The sequence below is a fragment of the Neoarius graeffei genome, chromosome 27 (genome assembly GCF_027579695.1).
Source record: "Neoarius graeffei isolate fNeoGra1 chromosome 27, fNeoGra1.pri, whole genome shotgun sequence".
Classification (NCBI taxonomy): Eukaryota; Metazoa; Chordata; class Actinopteri; order Siluriformes; family Ariidae; genus Neoarius; species Neoarius graeffei.
In genome coordinates, this window is record NC_083595.1 from 33,682,962 (window position 1) to 33,706,082 (window position 23,121).

The 23,121-nt window shown below is 42.1% G+C and overlaps 1 protein-coding gene across 1 annotated transcript in view; it reads left to right on the top strand.

The window, feature by feature from the left end:
* The window catches only part of brsk2b (BR serine/threonine kinase 2b), a 421,778-nt gene that overhangs the window by 268,033 nt on the left and 130,624 nt on the right, over positions 1 to 23,121 (top strand). The window contains exons 3-4 of the mRNA XM_060911874.1: positions 5,285 to 5,370; positions 6,112 to 6,252. Of these exons, the coding sequence (XP_060767857.1) occupies positions 5,285 to 5,370; positions 6,112 to 6,252 (227 nt within the window). The remainder of the gene's footprint in view (positions 1 to 5,284; positions 5,371 to 6,111; positions 6,253 to 23,121) is intronic.

The following is a 23,121-nucleotide window of genomic DNA, read 5'->3' on the forward strand; positions in this document are numbered from 1 at the left end:
CATTGCAACTTGGCAAAGATTTCATTTCCTGTCATATTTCCTCTTGCTATATGCTATGGTGGGTGTTTTAAAATAAATTTTAAGTAGATGGTTTTTAGGTTGATTGTTACAGGCACTTACAGATGCAGGCGCAGGGGAGACTGGGGTTGTGCAAACTGTTGGAGGTATTCAAATCAGCGTTTAGGAAGTGATGTCAGTAAACTAGCAAGGGTCAGGTGATCAATAAACAGAGCAGTGTAAAACAAACAAACTGATGAGGTCGAGAAGAAACAGAAATGAGGTCAATAAACTGGAAAGACGATCAGAAACCAAACAGCTCAGTATGAGTGGGGAAAGACCGCCAAGCAATACTTCACAACAGGCTGGTTGGAGAGTGGGGCTTATATACGGTAGGTGAGTGGTTGATTGTGACATGACCTGCAGGTGGTGTGATTAATAATCAGGTGACAGAAGGCGCTGTGGTTCTTGGGTGTTGTAGTTCAGAGCGGCCATGTTTGAATGCCGCTCTAACCTTGGGTTCTCTGAGCCGTTACTGACACTGGGGCCAAATAAATGAAGTGATGCTGAGCTTTGTTTTTTCTGAGTTTTAGGAGTTCTTTCAACGTCTGTGTGATTTTTTACCAACCATGAAATGTAAAAATTGATGAACGCTGACAAATGCTGGAGGTTTGCTTTAATGCTGCAGGTGTTCAGTAATAAGAGTGATACAGCATCGGCTCCCATACGGTCATTTTCATTAGTACCAGATTATCCTGATTAGCTCCATATTCCCGCTGATAATTAATCCCAATCATATCTGGTAATCAGAACAGTGGGATAGGGATTTTACCAGATCAGTTTGAGCTTGTTCTAATACATACAGCTGATAAGAATGCATACATATGTACATATGTATTAGTTCCAGTGGTGAGTATTAGACTTTCCTGATGGACTGGTGGGAATTCCCACAAAATTCCACATTCAGAGTATTGCTGCTGTTAGGTTGTTTTCTGGTAGGTGGTACTAAAGCCTGAAAATTTTGGAATTAATGTTTTCCATGTGGTGGCACGGTGGTGTAGTGGTTAGCACTGTCGCCTCACAGCGGCTGACGGCGGCCTTTCTTTGTGGAGTTTGCACGTTCTCCCCGTGTCCGCGTGGGTTTCCTCCGGGTGCTCCGGTTTCCCCCACAGTCCAAAGACATGCAGGTTAGGCTAATTGGTGGCTCTAAATTGACCGTAGGTGTGAATGTGAGTGTGAATGGTTGTTTGTCTCTATGTGTCAGCCCTGTGATGACCTGGCGACTTGTCCAGGGTGTACCCCGCCTTTCGCCCGTAGTCAGCTGGGATAGGCTCCAGCTTGCCTGCAACCCTGTACAGGATAAACGGCTACAGATAATGGATGGATGGATTGTTCCAGTATGATGCTAGCTCTCTGCAGCTTCATAGGTTTCCCAAAATGTGTTGTGAATTAAAAATGTATTTACACATATACACAGTACTGTGCAAAAGTCTCACATGTAAATAAATGCTGTAGACCAAAAATGGCTTAAAAAATAATGAAATGAAATGTTTCAACATTAAAAAAAATACTGTAAACAGTAGCAGTAAGCCATAATAAATGAAACAAAGTCAATATTTGGTGTGAGACGACCTTTTACTTAAAAAAAAATTACTAGTCTCAGGTACAGTGAGTGCAGTTTTATGCGGAAATGAGCTGTAGGTTTTACTGAGTATCTTACAGAACCAGCCACAGTTCTTCTGGACACTTTGACTGTCACACTCGCTTCTTAATTTTGCACCAAATCCCAGTAGCCTTTATTATGTTTTCTTCTTTAATCTGAAAAGTAAGTGGTCTCTTATGTAATATGCTGCTCAGATACAATCTTTTTTTTTTTTTTTCCTGTAACATTTTATTTGTGCTGGAAAACAAATGTTTGGACTCAAATGTTTTTGACTCAGTAATGTAGAAGTCATAAAATAGAAATCTTTAACAAAGTTTGTATGGAAAAAAATAGGGTGCTGAAGACTTTTGCACAGTACTGTATGTGTGTGTATATACCGTATATATGAAAGAAGGTATTACCCAGCACTGTGGGTGATTTCCTGAATGGCAGAATAACCTGTACACAGTGGTTGAAATACTTTTTTCCAGTGTTCTGCAATATTGCAGAATGTCAATTTTGTTCTGCAATTTGGAAATATTTTCTGCAAATACACAAGCCTCCATACTACACCCTTCTCAACCTAATAATGCCTATATTTGCATTATATCTAGCTTTATAACTCATAGCATTACTGTAATTCTTTATTCTCTCACTCTATTTTTAATTTCAGTCTTCACAGATCCTTCTCTGCAGCAAAGTTATCATTCCATGATACCTCCACAGGTCTTTCATCCCCCTCGCCCTGACACTACGGGCTACTACAACTTGAAGTATACCAACTAATTCATAAATGTACTAGTTATCACACCCACACATTATCCTTCCACACAACATACTAATAAAGGTATCACCACAATAAAAAATAGAACACAACTGTTCTTCAAGAAACAAAACATTCATTTTCATGTTACACGTCATGTTACATTTTGTCAAGATTAAGTTTCTAGCTTGAACAATAGATTGTTACCCAAAATGTACTTCATTCACAGTGTTTGCATCTGCAACCTGTAGTTTTAAATTGAAAGCAAGGTTTCAATTCTACACTCTGTTACATCTTACGATGATGCAAAGAATGGATGGGGCGGCACGGTGGTGTAGTGGTTAGCGCTGTCGCCTCACAGCAAGAAGATCCGGGTTCGAGCCCCGTGGCCGACGAGGGCCTTTCTGTGCGGAGTTTGCATGTTGTCTGTGTGGGTTTCCTCTGGGTGCTCCGGTTTCCCCCACAGTCCAAAGACATGCAGGTTAGGTTAACTGGTGACTCTAAATTGACCGTAGGTGTGAATGTGAGTGTGAATGGTTGTCTGTGTCTATGTGTCAGCCCTGTGATGACCTGGCGACTTGTCCAGGGTGTACCCCGCCTTTCGCCCGTCGTCAGCTGGGATAGGCTCCAGCTTGCCTGCGACCCTGTAGAACAGGATAAAGCGGCTAGAGATGATGAGATGAGATGGAATAAAACCCAACTGGCAAATGGAAAGACGTTTGGATTCATTGTGTTTGCCTGGCTTCTTAAAGTGCAAGGTCATGAACTGAACTGAGAACTACTGCAGGGGCTTCACTGCTCTAAACTAACAACAGAGAACTGGGTACAAACTAATCATGGCAGAACTGAGAGCTACAGAACTGAACCTATGAGCTTTGTCTTACAGGGCAACTGTTTTACTTTGTGCTAGTCTGCACCACAGGCAAAACAGCACTAGTAAATAAATAGAACATGTACACAAAACATGTATTAGTGTAGCTTGGTATGAGGAAACAAAATATTCAAAAGTATCTATGAATAAAGGTAAAATACTGTTGCTGTCTTCAAAAGGGATATAATATCAGTATAATTTTCAACAATACAATATATACAAACCTATACAATTTACCAATATACATGTATGCAAGATAAGAACTAGTCAGCAGCGACCGTCTTCATTTTTGTCCCCCTCGCGGACGCGCGATCTGTCGCTGTCGTTGTTGGAGTCACGCTGGCTGCCGGTTTTGCCAAGATACGATAAAATCGTCCTTGTTTTCTTGGCGTTTTTGTCGGACTCTTGCCCCGAAGAAACAATCCTCTTCTTGGGAGCCATGTTTGTTGTGCCGCATTGAATTCTGGGAAATGCATGGCGGAAACTGCCGAACACTGCCGAGGTAGTTGTCGGGTCCTCCCGGCGGGTATTAAAAGTGACGAAATCTTACATCGGAAAATGGCAACTGCCCTTATTTGGTTGTCGTCGCCTTTCTTCGGTATTACGTAAATATTGCTCAACTTTGACCTGGAAAATGCCGTCAGGTTCGTGCGGCGCAGGCTTCAGTTTATTTACAGCGCCGCTAGTTTGCTAAATTGAGAACCATTGAATCCCGAGCCTGATTTTTTCATTCTGCAAAATAGCAGGTTGTTTAATTTTTCTTCTGCAATCTTGAAAATCATTCTGCAAAATGCAGACTGCAAACGGGTATTTCGAACACTGTGTACGTACAGCATCAAGAATGATGGTGCAATAAAATAAAAACCATATCAAGAATACCTTGAATTTGGGAAATGGTCTGTAAAATTCCAGGGACGGTAATCCACATAGATAAAAAGTGAATAGTAATTTTGTTAAGGACTTAACACTTAGGGCGGCACGGTGGTGTAGCGGTTAGCGCTGTCGCCTCACAGCAAGAAGGTCCGGGTTCGAGCCCCGTGGCCGGCGAGGGCCTTTCTGTGCGGAGTTTGCATGTTCTCCCCGTGTCCGCGTGGGTTTCCTCCGGGTGCTCCGGTTTCCCCCACAGTCCAAAGACATGCAGGTTAGGTTAACTGGTGACTCTAAATTGACCGTAGGTGTGAATGTGAGTGTGAATGGTTGTCTGTGTCTATGTGTCAGCCCTGTGATGACCTGGCGACTTGTCCAGGGTGTACCCCGCCTTTCGCCCGTAGTCAGCTGGGATAGGCTCCAGCTCGCCTGCGACCCTGTAGAACAGGATAAAGCGGCTAGAGATGATGAGATGAGATGAGACTTAACACTTAATACACTTTTACCATGGCAAAGTGTTGGAGCAGGTAGCATTGCCATCTCATAACCAAAGGGTCCTGAGTTCAGTCCTCAGCTCAGTTACTGCTTGTTTGGAGTTTTGCGCACTCTTCCTGTGTCTGTGCGAGTTTCTTCCAAACTCTCCAATTTCCTCGCACAATGTCAGTCAGTGGACAGGCTTGAATGGAAATGTGAAAATGGTTCGGAGCAGCTCTAAAACATCATTTCTTTACCCCTGACATGCTCCATTCAGACACCTAGTGAGTGTATGATGGTGTGTGTCATGGCACCAGCTCTGGATGCAGAACTTACTCCCAGTGTTTCACACTGCTGCTGTGTTCTTTGTTTATTTATCCCTTGCCAAGTGCTGATTAATGTTCAGCCTCTTAATGAAAGTGCTGCAGCACGAATTAGACATGACTGGACAGGATAATATCAGTGAACTGCATCTCTGCCTTTGCTTTTTACAAACGCAATGGAATCTGATGTTATTACAGTCATTAGTGCTTTATTATGGGTCCTCTCTTTGTACTTTACCCTCAAAGCTCTGCTCTTTTGTTAGAACAGACACAGGATGTAAATATTTGCTCATTTCTGTACTCCTGTCCATACTGGTTCGTAATTTTTTCTCTGTTTTTCTTTGCAGGTTGAGAGGGAAATAGCAATCCTGAAGCTCATAGAGCATCCTCACGTATTGAAGTTGCACGATGTGTATGAAAATAAGAAATATTTGTAAGTACACGCATCTCGTAGGTGTTTCTTTGTGTGTGTGTGTGTGTGTGTGTGTGTGTGTGTGTGTGTGTTTGAGTGTGTGTAAGGATTCATGATGCATGTCGTCGCGAAGGGCATGCTCTGTCTTTCTCTTGGGTTTGCACTCCACTGACTAGGCCTAATGCAGTCTTCGATAATTGATAAAAGCATCACCGTGGAAACTAGCAAGAAATTTGTTTTCTTAATATTCTGATGACACAGATGGATGGCCCAAGCGGTCGTAAAATGTTTGCCTAAGAATGTTTTTACGCTCACAAATCAAGTATGAATTCATCCCTAATTTAAATTGCCCTGACAGGTAATCGCATGAGAAAATCCTTTAATCGACTAATAAATCAGAGGATCTGTGTGTCTGTCTGTGCGTGTGTGTGTCAGTGCGACTGCGTGTATGCCGCTGCACGCACTTCTGTTTGAATATGCACATGAGGATAAAGTGTGTTTGCCATTGACACAGAAAAGGGCTACACACACACACAATTAACACTGCCTGCCTTGAAGTATAATGTTTTAGACTTGATGAACTTGAAAAAAGAAGAAGGAAGGCTTTAAGTTATGATAGCCCGTAAGTACAGAACACATTAACAAACCAAAAACTCAACACTGAAACCAAAACCACAGCCGACGATTCTGAAACAGATCCGTATCAACTCAAAACAGAAAGCGTAGGTCTTTACTGAACATGCTTTCCTCTGTTTCTGCTAGATATTTGGTTCTAGAGCATGTGTCTGGTGGCGAGCTTTTCGACTACCTGGTAAAGAAGGGCAGATTAACACCCAAAGAGGCCAGGAAGTTTTTCAGACAGATCATCTCAGCACTGGACTTCTGTCACAGTCACTCCATATGGTAAGTGCATTTAAATCCTTGAATAATCGGAGTGTAACACAGTGCCACAATGTCTATATCTGAATCTGTTTAGTGCTCCTAGCATCTGCATCTGTGTTTGAATTTAACGCAAAACTGCATTAGCATTAGCATTAGTTCCTTTGATCCTTGGGGGGACAAAAGGTAGCAAGTCCTCTCCATCGTCTTCTGTCTTGGGTGGCGTTGTTTCCCTCTTCCCATGTGAGTTCCCTCACCACCAAGTCCTCTCTAAATGTTGACCTCCATGTTGTCTTAGGTCTGCGCCTCCTGCGTGTTCCATCTGTTGGTGGCCAGTGTATTACTTGCATCGCCAACCTGTTGTTGTCCAGTCTAAGTATGTGCCCGGCAAACCTCATTTGGTTCTGGGTAAGACCTAAAACTGCAACTGGTGGAAAGACTCCGACTCAGGAGAACTAGAGCTGTGGGGAATGTGGAACTACCCCTTGGTCTCCATTGCTCCCAGGTCCACCTTGGCCCAGGGTGGTAGCACCTGTAAAGGGTCCCAGCTATGGGTAAATAGTATCTGGTGGATAGACACATCCCACTGCCTTGTGGGTTAGCCTTTTTAGGTAAGGGCTAAGGGAGTAAACCCTAACAGAAACCAGGGCCCATTCCCTCCAAAATAGTTGGGTGGTGGATGAGCACTTTGCCCCTGAAAAACTTTACACTGCTACTGAATCGGCAACGAAAATGCAAAACTGGGCGTGGCATAAACTAGAAGATTTTTTTTATGCCCCCAAAACACTGGAAAGATCCCAGAACTAGAATTTCCAGCTCTGTACAGTCTGCTTCTCACAGTTCCTCATTCTCAGCCAGCGATGTGGCTGGTTTAAAAGACTTTTATTTCTTGTTGTTTTTTTGCACAGTTATAACTTCCACCAAAGAGGTTATGCTTTGAGTGCGGTTAGTTTGTCTGTTTCTTTGTCTGTAAGCAGAATTGCACAAATCTACAGACCTGATTTCCATGAAACTTGGTGGAAGGCTGTGGCATGGGCCAAGCAAGAACCCATTAAATTTTCGAGCTGATCCAACTCACAGGGTGGCTCCACGAATGTTAGTTTTGCTTTCACTAACGTTACAATATACAGCATTAGGCATTGGCGGAAGTCTGTGCTCAACAGTGCCATATATCTTAAAATCCAATGACCCTAACCTGTAACTACGTCACCGCTTGTTTACCGCAGTGTATTATGGGCGATAACGGGGTCAGCGCCGCCATATTATTTACTTTCGCCTTTGTTAAACACTGCATTGTTCTGTCTAACCGGTTTTAACCATGCCTAAAGTGAATTGCTGTGTGCCTAAATGTGTCTCCACAACAAAGAGAACACCTAATTTGAGCTTTTATCAGCTGTCAATCGAAAAGAAGATAGAAATGGATAAGTTTAATCTGCGATGAAAACCTTCAAACTGAATCGAAATGGACAAGTGTTTGTAGCTTACATTTCTCTGGTGGGAAAAAGACGTACACAAACTGTGACCCAGCAATATTTCCATGGTCTGAGGAATGGCCTTCAGTTATCGAAGATTATAACAGTCGACAATGTTCATCGTCTGAAACTAGCGATATTCCAAAGCCTGTAAAACATTCTTCGGCCTTTGCCTCTCAATGTGCCAAAGCACTCAGCAGCCGAACGAGCCTGTCGGACCGATAAAAATCCCAAACCATGAAGGATTCTCTTTCGGGTATGTATAATGTTCAGTGTACCTCACTAGCGGCATTTATTGAAGAAAATGCATTTATACTGAACATAACATGGCAGATCAGCGGGCTTCCAAAGTTTTTTTTTTTTTGTAATGTTTCCTGATATCAAGTTTTATTTAACTACTCACTCATTTATCACTCGGACCGTTATTCGCCCACAAATCCCCCGCGAGAGCGCTGCTCCACGCCAATTCCCGATATTCAGACAGATTTGTTTTCTCAATAAAGTTTAGCTGGTGCAATATACGTCCTCAGAAATAAGACATTCTGAGATTTGATGTTGTCGTTGTACAGTGTGGTAGACTCGGTCTAGACTCTTACCTTCTCACCGAGCTTGATTTGGATCCCGATTTTCCTGCTGTAAACCCTCAACATGTTATCCACCTCTTTAAATCACCAATTTCATTGTCTTCCATGACAGTGCATGGCAAAATCGCTCCTCTCACATTGCTCTCACATAAAATTAATCTGACATCCGTTATATCGTTCAACTACCGACCCGGGCTATCCCCCACAATGCATTGCGGTAAACAAGTGATGACGTAGTTATACTTGGGGGCTATAGATGGAAGTAAAGTTCAGTAGTGAAAAAATGTAACCAGTGTAGAAATATCTCATCTCATTATCTCTAGCCGCTTTATCCTGTTCTAGAGGGTCGCAGGCAAGCTGGAGCCTATCCCAGCTGACTACGGGCAAAAGGTGGGGTACACCCTGGACAAGTCGCCAGGTCATCACAGGGCTGACACATAGACACAGACAACCATTCACACTCACATTCACACCTACGGTCAATTTAGAGTCACCAGTTAACCTAACCTGCATGTCTTTGGGGGAAACCGGAGCACCCGGAGGAAACCCACGCGGACATGGGGAGAACACGCAAACTCCGCACAGAAAGGCCCTCGCTGGCCACGGGGCTCGAACCTGGACCTTCTTGTTGTGAGGCGACAGCGCTAACCACTACACCACTGTGCCGCCGTCACAAAACATAAGTAAACTATTTGCCTAATTTAGACCACCATGACCCTGACCAGGCATTTACTAAGGGTTAATGATTGAAAGCTGTACATTCATAATGAATGTGATGTTGGTTTGTCCTGCAAGTTTTATGATCACTCACCAATGTTCGCATAAAAGTTTAAAACCTTCAGTTCGCTGAACTTTTTTTGTTGCATCTTGCAGGACCCCAGTCCCAATTCAAACCTCTAGAGTCAAACTGACGACCTGTGAACCTTTCTGGAAAAAAAAAAATACTTTAGTGTCACCTCCTCTTTACATGTTTGGGTTACATCCCTATTATATGAATGCCAATGATATAGTACGTCATGCCCATGCACACAACAGGCTTTCACTCATGCACGCTTTGTACGGCACAGGCCTCTAATGATTAGCAACTGCCCCGGATTTAGGCACAGTCAACGTGCACATAAAAGGATGCTGCGCACACCCAGACTTTGCAAAGTATTGTGTTGTTGATCACCATTACCCAGCCTTTGTATTTGTATTGTCTTTTTGGTTTCTTGACTTTTGTTCTGTTTTATTTCTGATCTTGTCTAGCCTAGTTTAGTCTGTCTGTGCCTCGCCTGACCCTTAGCCTGTTCATTGTTATGTTTCAGCCTGCCGTTTTGGACTTTATGCCTGTTTATTGCTTCTTTTCTAATAAAGACTCTTCCTGCAAATACAGCCGCCTCCAATCAACCCACCTTCATTGGCATAGTTGTGCTCTGATGATGGGAAATAAGTGATTAGCATGTCCGCCTCTCGACTGGGAGATTGCGAGTTCTGCTTGTGGTCAGGTCATACTAAAGACCGTCATAAAAATGGTACGTACTGCCATGGCATGCTGCAATACAGATGTGAGTAGGGAGTCAAACTCTTGCGGTTTACCAGAGGACCAGCCCCCCCACTGTAACCCTAGCTATGTAATAGGCAAGAGGCCAGAGGCTATAGAAACAGAGATCAGCGCCACCCAATGCACCTTAAGGGTTTGGATAGTACCAGGATGGGAGGCTGCCTGGGAAGACCTGGTCCTGGTACAGATGGGACTTTAACTTTTTTGACATAACCATGAGTAATTGAAACTGATGAGATGGATATTGATCTGATCTTCTGTCAAGTGCTAAAGCAAGATATAGTTGCGGAAATCTTATAGAAGTTACAATATAATTTCATAACTAATTATCAGCCATGGCCTAATGGTTAGAGAAGCAGCTTTGGGACCAGAAGGTTACCGGTTTGATTCCTGGGACCAGCAGAAATGGCTGAAATGCCCTCGAGCAAGGCACCTAACCCTGAACTGCTCCCCAGGCTGCTCTGGGTATGTTGTACGTCGCTCTGGATAAGAGCATCTGCTAAATGCCAATAATGTAAATCAATAATAATTTGGAATTGAAATCTATATACAGTGGTGCTTGAAAGTTTGTGAACCCTTTAGAATTTTCTATATTTCTGCATAAATATGACCTAAAACATCATCAGATTTTCACACAAGCCCTAAAAGTAGATAAAGAGAACCCAGTTAAACAAATGAGACAAAAATATTATACTTGGTCATTTATTTATTGAGGAAAATGTTCCAATATTACATATCTGTGAGTGGTAAAAGTATGTGAACCTTTGCTTTCAGTATCTGGTGTGACCCCCTTGTGCAGCAATAACTGCAACTAAACGTTTCCGGTAACTGTTGATCAGTCCTGCACACTGGCTTGGAGGAATTTTAGCCCATTCCTCCGTACAGAACAGCTTCAACTCTGGGATGTTGGTGGGTTTCTTCACATGAACTGCTCGCTTCAGGTCCTTCCACAACATTTCGATTGGATTAAGGTCAGGACTTTGACTTGGTCATTCCAAAACATTAACTTTATTCTTCTTTAACCATTCTTTGGTAGAAAGACTTGTGTGCTTAGGGTCGTTGTCTTGCTGCATGACCCACCTTCTCTTGAGATTCAGTTCATGGACAGATGTCCTGACGTTTTCCTTTAGAATTCGCTGGCATAATTCAGAATTCATTGTTTCATCAATGATGGCAAGCTGTCCTGGCCCAGATGCAGCAAAACAGGCCCAAACCATGATACTACCACCACCATGTTTCAGAGATGGGATAAGGTTCTTATGCTGGAATGCAGTGTTTTCCTTTCTCCAAGCATAATGCTTCTCATTTAAATCAAACAGTTCTATTTTGGTCTCATCCGTCCACAAAACATTTTTCCAATAGCCTTCTGGCTTATCCATGTGATCTTTAGCAAACTGGAGATGAGCAGCAGTGTTCTTTTTGGAGAGCAGTGGCTTTCTCCTTGCAACCCTGCCGTGCACACTTGTTGTTCATTGGTCTCCTGATGGTGGACTCATGAACATTAACATTAGCCAATGTGAGAGAGGCCTTCAGTTGCTTAGAAGTTACCCTGGGGTCCTTTGTGACCTCGCCGACTATCACATGCCTTGCTCTTGGAGTGATCTTTGTTGGTCAACCATTTCTGGGGAGGGTAACAATGGTCTTGAATTTCCTTCATTTGTACACAATCTGTCTGACTGTGGATTGGTGGAGTCCAAACTCTTTAGAGATGGTTTTGTATCCTTTTCCAGCCTGATGAGCATCAACAACGCTTTTTCTGAGGTCCTCAGAAATCTCCGTTGCTCGTGCCATGATACACTTCCACAAACATGTGTTGTGAAGATCAGACTTTGATAGATCCCTGTTCTTTAAATAAAACAGGGTGCCCACTCACATCTGATTGTCATCCCATTGATTGAAAACACCTGACTCTAATTTCACCTTCAAATTAACTGCTAATCCTAGAGGTTCACATACTTTTGCCACTCACGGATATGTAATATTGGATCATTTTCCTCAATAAATAAATGACTAAGTATAATATTTTTGTCTCATTTGTTTAACTGGGTTCTCTTTATCTACTTTTAGGACTTGTGTGAAAATCTGATGATGTTTTAGGTCATATTTATGCAGAAATATAGAAAATTCTAAAGGGTTCACAAACTTTCAAGCACCACTGTATTTTTGACAAGATTACCAATAGGAGTAAAAACTATGTTGACGTAAAGAAATATAGTTTTAAAGTGTAAAACCCTCATTTGAAACAAATGTCTACACTACAAATTTAGCCCAAAGAAATATTTTTTTTTGTTCAGTGTATTACATATTTATTTACATTTTTCCCCACAACATCACTAAAACTCCTATTGATGTTTCCGTTCCCTGATTTCATGCGTCATATGGGTACTGTTGACATGCTTATCACTTATGGCAACATCATTTATGTACGATGACGGCCACCTGAAGTGGAGCATTACTTAGTCATTATGAAGCATTGTTGCAAATACCAATTATCTCCCCGGTGAGGCATCATGATGTTGCTGCTCTGACAGGTCGGAGACTGATAGACCCCCTTTGGTATGACGCATGAAAGTAGTTTTCATCACCGACTGTGTCCTCAAGCTCATCTTCTATCCTCAACTCAAAGATAAAGAGGGAAGAGCGTGTTGAAATTCGCTCCATCTGCTCTCGCTCCGCAGAGCTTAGAGCCCGGAGGGCTTCAATTAGCTGTACAACAGGAGGAAATAATCAGAGAGAAATTGAGCCCTGCAACACAGAGTTACAAATGTTTTATCACGTTATCTATTTAGATGTCATTGCACAATTCACAGCTTTAGCCGTCACATTCAGGAGCACATTCATAAACCTAAAGTGAGGCTGTACAATTTCAAACTTTCAAAGTTAGTACTTAAAGCTATACTGCCTTTCAGATTTTTCAAGTGTAGGTCATCTCATCTCATCTCATTATCTCTAGCCGCTTTATCCTGTTCTACAGGGTCGCAGGCAAGCTGGAGCCTATCCCAGCTGACTACGGGCGAAAGGCGGGGTACACCCTGGACAAGTCACCAGGTCATCACAGGGCTGACACATAGACACAGACAACCATTCACACATTTTCACATTCACACCTACGCTCAATTTAGAGTCACCAGTTAACCTAACCTGCATGTCTTTGGACTGTGGGGGAAACCGGAGCACCCGGAGGAAACCCACGCGGACACGGGGAGAACATGCAAACTCCGCACAGAAAGGCCCTCGCCGGCCACGGGGCTCGAACCCGGACCTTCTTGCTGTGAGGCGACAGCGCTAACCACTACACCACCGTGCCGCCGAGTGTAGGTCATATAAAGAATTTTCCCTGACACCCAATTATTTTTTTAGTGGACTGAAAGCTACTGAATTCGAATCATAGACTTACAATTTTATTATTTTATTTATTTATTTATTTATTTATTTATTTTTTAATAGAACAATTAATGAATTTAGGGCCATGTGGCACAAAATTCTGTTCTATTTTTCCTGCTTCAACATGACCCGATTCAAGATACTACGTCATGCATCACATGGTGGGCTTTGCCTGTTCACGCAAGGCATTGTGGGATACAAATTTGAAACAGGAGAGAACAATGTGAACGTGAGTGTGCGAATGAAACGTGAAAGGCCGACTACAGGAACGGAAAGGGAGAAGAAAAGACGTGATGTTGCAAAGGAAACAAAACGCAGGACCAAACTAATAAATATCGGCAGTCAGCGAGCACCTCGGTGTGATCAGCTGTTCGTTTAGCGACAGAATGATGGAACTGTCAGCGCACGGTCAAAGGTAAACCTGCGCATGCGTAGCACACGGACTTCCTCTGCCTGCTTGACTGCACGAAGCGAGCGATTTCATGCACATTATTTGCTCAGGAATCCTGTCAAATTAAATAACTTCCCAGACACAGAATGGCCTGTTTTTTTGAGATATTGCCAAAATAAACATATATCACAATGACCAAATTTCACCGATTTTATGAAATCGAAAGGCCGTCTTGCTTTAAATTAAAATAGTCTTTAATAGAACTGTTCTTTTGGATCCATTCACATGCAGTGTGAATCAATAGAAAACCTATAAAAGCTATTTTTAATTCCATTAATATTTTAATAGAATGACCTACGTACTGAATGCGTATTTGTAGCTGTACCCTCTTCATGCATTACTATGCTAATGCATTGAAAGCATAGCCATTAGCACAATATTTGCATCTGTTTACCATTCGCCCGAGCCTAATGAAAACTCCAATCTACAAGCTCCTCTTTTTTCTGATGGATGGGTTGGAGGCCTCTCTGGATATGTGATGGAAATGATTGAATAAATAGCACTGCGGGGATGCTTTGTCTCTCTGGGCTTGTCTCTCCCAAATTCTTTTCTTTCCTTCCGAGCCTGAAAACTCTTGCTAATGTGCTGTGTTGTTAGCTGTCCAATATTATTGCAGCCAAGTGCTAAATTATGACTTTTTTCAGGCCCAGTTTGAGCACTAGCAGTACGGACGAGGCAGCTGCAGTGCAGCCTGTCAAACTGATAGGAAGCAAACCTGTCAGGTTTAGTTCCTCTATAATTCTTGGCTGCTGTCAGGTATTGCCAGATGCAAAAAGAGAGAGAGAGAGAGAGAGAGAGAGAGTTAAAACGTACAGTCATAATCTAGCTGACTCTGCCTGGGGAAATGCTGTGACTTTTTGTCAATCACAGTTTAGGAATTGAAACAACAAGAACTAGATTAATAAAGTCACAAACTGTTGACCTCTAGAGGTCATTGAACTTTGGGTCTGTAAACGTCTCAGCTGAACCCAGTTTCTCAGCTTTCTAAGGAATGAAATGTACTAAAATGATTAATGAAGTTAGCAAATGGCCTTGTTTGTTAAATGTTTGGGTGCTGAATTCATTTTTCATTTGTAAAACGACATATGACCTCTGATAACCTCAAGGTCATTAAACTTGGCCTATAGGCCTATGCATTTAACGGCATTTTTAAACTGACTTTACTCCCCCAAAAAGAATATGAACAGACCAAAAACAAATAGAAAGGAACAAATACAACATTAAATGCCAGTCCATGTACATGTGACTTACTTTTCACAATGAGAATGCCTCGGCGATCACCTTACATAACATTGCATTACATTTAGCAGTTATTGTTTATACAAAGCTACTGAAAAAAGGACAGATTCAGCAGCATACAAAATGTGGGGGCATACGGGGTATACAGGTTAATCAGGGTTAGTATATATGAGAGTTTTTTTCTTTGTTGTTTGTTTTTTGTTTTAAATGGGGTAAAGCCTTTACAAAAAACAAAGAAAAAAACTCTCATATATACTAACCCTGATTAACCTGTATACCCTGTATGCCCCCACATTTTGTATACTGCTGAATCTGTCCTTTTTTCAGTAGCTTTGTATAAACAATAACCGCTAAATGTAATGCAATGTTATGTAAGGTGATCGCCTAGGCATTCTCATTGTGAAAAGTAAGTCACATGTACATGGACTGGCATTTAATGTTGTATTTGTTCCTTTGTATTTGTTTTTTGTCTGTTCATATTCTTTTTGAGGGAGTAAAGTCAGTTTAAAAATGCCATTAAATGCATAGGCCTATTGAGGTATTTCACCTGACGTCACAGGGTCACGTGACGCCCCGGTGTCCGCCATTTTGGACGGCAAGCTAGCTAATGTCAACATCATAGTACCTAGTATGTTGCTGTAGCAACGTTTACGTTCAGTCATTTGGATGACTGTTAAAACCTTTCAGTCTCAAGTTTTTCCTTTACTGTATTTACTAGTTTACTGAGCCGGCCAGCCCCGGAGCGCTAGCTAGCGCCGGCCAGCCCCGGAGCGCTAGCTAGCGCCAGCCAGCCCCGCCAGCCCCGGAGCGCTAGCTAGCGCCGGCCAGCCCCGGAGCGCTAGCTAGCCCCGGCCAGCCCCGGAGCGCTAGCTAGCCCCGGCCAGCCCCGGAGCGCGCTCAGTAAACTAGTAAATACAGTAAAGGAAAAACTTATAACGGGCCATGTCTCAACAGACTAAGAAGTTATTTCAATGACATTTAATAACATTTTGTTTATCCTGAGGACCGAAAGTAAATGAAAATGTGAACAAATCTTAGCTGTCAGTGAACAGTCCTGGTGGAAGCAGGTAAACGTCGTTCTCTAAGCCTGCTAACCTCAATTTTTGCAAATACCTCTCCCTCTGCTCGCCCTGTAAATGCCCTACGTCGCTGGATAGTGAAGGTGTTTTCTGCATCTCGCTCCTTTTTCTTTTATGTTTTTCGTTTGTCGCCTTCCTCGCATTCAAACTGATTCGAGCCGTGCTGTCCAAAATGGCAGCCTCACATGACTTGGTCACGTGAGTGAAATACCTCAATAGGCCAAGTTTAATGACCTTGAGGTTATCAGAGGTCATATGTCGTTTTACAAATGAAAAATGAATTCAGCACCCAAACATTTAACAAACAAGGCCATTTGCTAACTTCATTAATCATTTTAGTACATTTCATTCCTTAGAAAGCTGAGAAACTGGGTTCAGCTGAGACGTTTACAGGCCCAAAGTTCAATGACCTCTAGAGGTCAACAGAGGTCAGATAGAGCTCGGCATATTGCAGATTTGAATTCGGCACACCCAAATTGACAAAATAAGACTGTTTGCCGACTTTGTCTCAAAAATGCCTTTAACTCCTTAAATAAGCACTTTTTTGAATTTTGGTACCAGTCTATCTCTGTCTCATCGCCCGAGGTAAAAGGCACTCAGGGCATTTAAACACCTGCCTCATAGTCGTCTCTTCACTCGGCTGATCTTTCTTCATATTACGTCAGTGGGGAAATAATCACTGATTAATTCGGCTTCTTCTACTCTGATGACTAAACTTCTTGTTTATTGTTCTTTTCATCATGTCCTTTAACCATTTTGTAAACAGAATGTGTAAGCACACTTCTCAGTTTTGATCATGATGATGTCACAGTGCAGGGGTATCGCGGAAATTTTGACACCCAGCATCTGATTACAAACAGGACTAACAAGAAGACGTGGTCATCACTATCCCCCGCCAAGAGCATCTTATGAAGACCCCTTAACACTTACGTACGACCTTATAAGCCCATTGCTTTAATACTGACTTATGATGCCGTAAGTGCTAGGACACCTTCATAAAACACAACCCAGCTTTTTTCAGTTGTGTGAGCATGCAAAGTCTCATTGATGTAGCTTATGTAGTTTCTGAGAAAACTTGTCCAGATTGAGTCCACTTGTACAAAGTCCAGTAACATAAATCAAGGGCCATAACTCTGAAAATAATAATTTCTCATGAATGATTTTTGAACTCAACTTAAATAATGACCAGTAATATAAGCATGCAAAGTTTCATTGATGTAGCTTATGTAGTTTCTGAGAAAACTTGTCCAGATTGAAACAGATGGACAGAAGGACGGATGGAAAGACGGATGGAAGGACAGACTCCATTCCTATATCCTCCTGTGCACTTCGTGGTGGGGGATAATAAAGCTTGTGTCCATTAGCTATCCAACATTGTACTCAGACAGAGGTGGACAAAGTACCCAACTTCATTATTTAAGTCAAAGTACAGATCCCACTGGTCAAATGTTACTCTGATACAAATGAAAGTTGTCCAGTCAAATTTTTACTTAAGCTAAAGTACTGAAGTATTTGCTTTTAAAAAATACTTAAGTATTAAAAGTACATTTTCTGTCAATGCATCGTTGTATTATTGCCACAACGCTTACAAAACCTAATGCCGTTACCAAAGACAGAAATGTGAATTCACAAAATGAACGCTTGCTGTGCCATCATGATGGTTTAACGTTAAGCTAGCTAGTCAGTGAAACGCCACCTGACATGCTCTTTTCAAGCTCGAAATCATAGTGGGTAGCTAATGCTACTAGAAAAGAAAGATTTCTACATTCTGTTTATTTGGCAGGATTGTGCTAAAACATATTTCTGAAAGGACTTCAGATAAACTAATGTTATTCATGTTAGCGTAACTCCGTTTTTACATGCTAACTAACAGTGTCCAAGTTAACTAGCTATGTGTAAACGTTAGCTGCGGACAAGGCTACGGCAACTTGGCGGGCAAATCCATAGAAAGTCATTCGACTAACCAGACTGCATAGCTATTGCAACATTATCGCTAGCTCTAAAAGCACAGACAACGTCATTGCAAGCTTTCTCTTGGAATAAAACGTTTATATACCTCAATATGCTTCCGCAGGTTGGACGGCGAGTTTTTGTAGGCCGTGATGTGGTTCGTTTTAGATAAACAAAGCAAATATTTGAAACGAAATGAATCTTTAATCCTTTCAGAAACCTGAAACATAGGTTCTAGGTAAAGCCATGGGTGCGTGCATTCGCCAGAAGAACCGCCTTCTGTCATTCTGCCATCAACTGATCATGTTAAATAATGGTGCGGAGAAATAATTGAACTTGATTTTATACAGTCTGTGGACGTGACGTGACCCTAGTGATTACTGATCGGCTGTCTCTGTGTCACCTGCGAAAAAACCAATCACGTTTTAGAAAAGAAAAAAAAAACATCCACTTTGAAAGCTGCTTCATAGTAACAAGTAACGAGGACCTTGATAGAAATGTAGTGGAGTGAAAAGTACGATATTTGCCTTTCAAATGTAGTGAAGTTAAAGTCATAAGCTTCCAAAAAAACCAATACTCAAGTAAAGTACAGATACTCCAAAAGTGTACTTAAGTACAGTACTCAAGTAAATGTACTTCGTTACTGTCCACCTCTGTACTCAAATCGTAACATTCGATGTGTGAGAAAATCACTCTTTGCTCACAGGATTAGAAAATAGCCTAAATTTCATGGGTAAATGTCCCCAAGGTCATTTGGGTGCATATTGTATATTTATGTGTTCTTAAAGTCGAGATGCCAGTATGCATCTTCATCATCCCATATAATCCCCTTGGGGGGGGGGTCAGGTTTCCGTATAGCCACGCTCCATTTTTGTCCATCACTCATCTGAGTCAGGTCAATCTGCTGAGCATCCTCTTTGTTGAGCTTCCCCCCAATTACTTTGGGCGTCCTCTGGGTCTCTTCTCTATCTCCATTCTTTCCGCTACCCATCTAATTATTTCTGATGGATCGTTCCTCTTTATGTGTCCATACTACCTAAGTCTGCTCTCTTGTATCTTCTCTCTCAACTGTCTAACTTTCGTTCTCTCTCTGATGGTCTCATTTCTTAGTTTATCTTTCCTAGTAATAGCTCTATAGCTGTGAGGCACCTCATCTCCGCCACCTCTAGTCTGCCGAGTTGGTTCTTCTTCACTGGCTTCACTCCTTCTACTGCTCCATAGAGTAGGATTGGTCTCACTACTGTTTTGTACACTCTACTTTTCAGTCTCTTGGTCATCCTTTTGTCATAAACCACTCCCTCAACTCTCCTCCATGCATTTCCTGTGTTTTGAGTCCATGCTTAGATTTCATGTTCCAGTTCTTGGTTGCTCTAGATCCAACCACCGAGATACTTAAAGACAGTGGTCTCAGCAAGTTGGTGCTCTTCTACCCTGATGGTGCACTGGGGCTGGGGTTGAGGGTTGTTTGATACTTTCATTACTTCCGTTTTGGCTTTGCTCATATTCATCCCATGTGCTGTTAGTTTGAATACCAGATGGAGACCATTTCCTGGAGTTCTTCTTTGCTGTTGGCTCTCAAGGCAATAGCTTCTGCATATATGATTTTAACCGCTCGCTCGGTTGGGATGCTATGACTGATGTAATCCATAATTATGATAAATAAGAGGGGACTTAGTGCTGATCCTTGATGTAGGCCCACCTTCACTTTGAAAGGGTTTGTCAAGCCAAAACAGGTTCTTATTTTTGGTCTCTGATGTTCTGTAGTGAGCTAAAACTGTCTGCACCAACTCTTCTGGGACACTGTAGTGTCTCAGGACTGGGGCTATCATCTCTCTGTTGACCTTGTCATAGGCTTTCTCCAGGTCCAAAAAAGCCCAGAAGCTATCTTTGCCATATTCTAGTTTGCTTTCTATGATTTGCCTGGCCACAAACAGAGCATTGACTGTACCTCAACCTTTTCTAAAACCAAATTGTTCTTCTCTGATTTGGCATTCCACTATATCTCTTATTCTTTCGTCCAGGATTCTCTCCAGATATGCATATTAGTCAAGTATGTTTTTCGAAGAAAAAAAAAACTCTTTTTGTCCAAAGCATGATTGTTTGTCTTCTTTTTGTTGATGTTTTCCATAATTCAGCCACAGAGACATTTGATGAGTTTTCTCACAACACTACACATATACAGCCTGGTTAGCTGTCGGCTTTTAATATCGTGCGTCCTACATTCATTGCATCAGTGTTGTATGTCCTGCATAGATTTTCCATTTCAAGTGTATAAGCACAGTTCAACCTGTAAAAGCATGCATGTGGTCTGCATGTGAGAACTGTCAGATACATGAAAGAATATGAAAGCCAAGCAAATATGTATCCCTAAATATATAAAATACACCCTAAATATGTCATTTTAAATCATTACAAATAAATGATGTAATTTGTAAAAATTATTTAATGTATCTGATGGGTTTTTAAACAACTACCAAAGTGACCTAGAACTATGTCAGTAATAAAAATGTCAGGATCTGTGATCACCTGCTAGTTAATTGATAGCTAGCTGCACTACAAATAGACATGGCTGGGATTTCACTACATTGGTGCATTAAAAAAGCAAACCAATGTAGTGTCCAAGATGAATTTAGTATCTGAGTCTAGATTTGCATTTCTATGTCCACAGCTACTTATTTAGTACGAGCCAAATCTATCAAAGCTATGATTTTTGTTTAGCTAAATTAACTAGCTTGATTAGGTGGCATGATGGTGCTGTGGTTAGCGCTGTCGCCTCACGCCAAAAAGGTTCTGGGTCTGAACCTTGTAGCCAACTGGGGCCTTTCTGAGTGGAGTTTGCATGTTGTACCTGTGTGGGTTTCCTCTGGGTGCTCTGGTTTCCTCCCACAGTCCAAAGACATGCTGATTAGGTCAAGTAGTTACTTGAAATTGTCCAAAGGTGTATGGTTGTTTGTCTATGTGTACCCTGCTTCACCCAAAGTTAGGATTGCCTCCAGTTTCTCACTAGCTGATACTTTTATCTAAATCAAAAGTAGTCCACTGTTGCCCCTTTTCCACCAAAGTAGTTCCAGGGCTGGTTTGGGGCCAGTGCTTAGTTTGGAACCGGGTTTTCTGTTTCCACTGACAAAGAACTGGCTCTGGGGCCAGAAAAACCGGTTCCAGGCTAGCACCAACTCTCCGCTGGGCCAGAGGAAAGAACCGCTTACGTCAGCGGGGGGGTGGAGTTGTTAAGACCGACAACAATAACAAGACCGCGAAAGTTCTGGGTCTGAACCTTGTAGCCAACTGGGGCCTTTCTGAGTGGAGTTTGCATGTTGTACCTGTGTGGGTTTCCTCTGGGTGCTCTGGTTTCCTCCCACAGTCCAAAGACATGCTGATTAGGTCAAGTAGTTACTTGAAATTGTCCAAAGGTGTATGGTTGTTTGTCTATGTGTACCCTGCTTCACCAAAAGTTAGGATTGCCTCCAGTTTCTCACTAGCTGATACTTTTATCTAAATCAAAAGTAGTCCACTGTTGCCCCTTTTCCACCAAAGTAGTTCCAGGGCTGGTTCGGGGCCAGTGCTTAGTTTGGAACCGGGTTTTCTGTTTCCACTGACAAAGAACTGGCTCTGGGGCCAGAAAAACCGGTTCCAGGCTAGCACCAACTCTCTGCTGGGCCAGAGGAAAGAACCGCTTACGTCAGCGGGGGGGTGGAGTTGTTAAGACCGACAACAATAACAAGACCGCGAAAGATCGCCATTTTTAAGCGACGAGAAGCAGCAGCTGTACAAACGCGAAGTCATCCATTATTATTATTGTTGTTGTTGCTGCTGCTTCTTCCGCGTTGTTTTTGCTTCGATATTCGTGCCAAGTTTATGCAAACGTAGCGACGTAACTGACGTATACAGCGACATAATGACGTATATAACGACGTAACTGACGTATACAGCGACGTAATGACGTGTCTTCTCTTAGCACCGCGAGCGATGGAAAAGCAAGCTGGTTCTCAGCTGGCTCACAAGTTGAACGAGTTGTGAACCAGCACCAGCACTGGCTCCGAACCAGTCCTGGAACTGATTTGGTGGAAAAGGGGTATGTGAGGCAGGAAACAAACAAGCGGTTTAGCGTCAAAATACATCACGGATCTGAATGACATATATTTAAATAATATTGGCTGGCATTGAGTGGTATATCAGATATATTCCGTTCAGCTAGCATGATACTGAATGAGTCGAAGATGAGTTCGATATCATGCTAGCTGAATAGAATATATCTGATATGCCATGAAAAAAAGCAGGCCAATATTATTATTATACATACACACTCTCTTCATATCAGCATTCTTGAAGGCCAGCGCTAGGTTACCCGCGAGTTGGCGCTGTCAGCGTGGCAGTGCAGTCACCTTGTAGCCGGTGTAGCATTCATCAGTCGTGTTAGTGAATGCTAATAAATCAGTCAGTCTAGTGCTATTGAGAGCAAGTAGCACAGGCTAACAACTGAGAAACTAAGATTTCTGTCTGCAGACTCTTCTTCCATGCACACTTGCCATAGTATTTTTCACTCGGACTTAAGTATTAATTTCCCTATGTAATTTACTGAGGTACTTTTAAAATCAGCATCAACAACTACACACAACGGAGCGACCTGGCAGCCAAAATTCTCTCAAAATATTCTGTTTTTAACAGAGCAAACCTCACGACCATGTTTGTTTACAAATTGTCATAGTCGTTTGCGAGCACGAAAATTTTACTTCTCTGACATGTCTCTTTTCCAGTTTTTCAATGTCCGCTGATATGTTTTTCTCTTGTAAATATGCGTGAAGAATATATAATGAAGTTTTGGTAGCCTTTCGGGTGTTCAGCGTGTCTTTAGTTTCAGTTTTCAGTTTATTTATTTAGTGCTTAATCTTAGCAGTAACACTGGATTCGCCTTGTCCTTTCTCTTTCCCAGCGGACAAAGAAATGTTTCTACGCATGCATAGCAGAAAAGTTTTGCCATTGAATCTTCGCATGAGCTCTGACATGTGACGTTGTGTTGTCTTGACAACGTGCAATATTGTAACAATATTGCACGCTCATTCTCCATTGGGTAGAGTGACATAATACATGTAGGATAAGCGATATGAAAACAATATTGCATGCCATCAGTAAACCCACTAGAAGGGAATAGAATACATGTTTTTATTCCATGGAAAAAGCATTCTGTATGTAT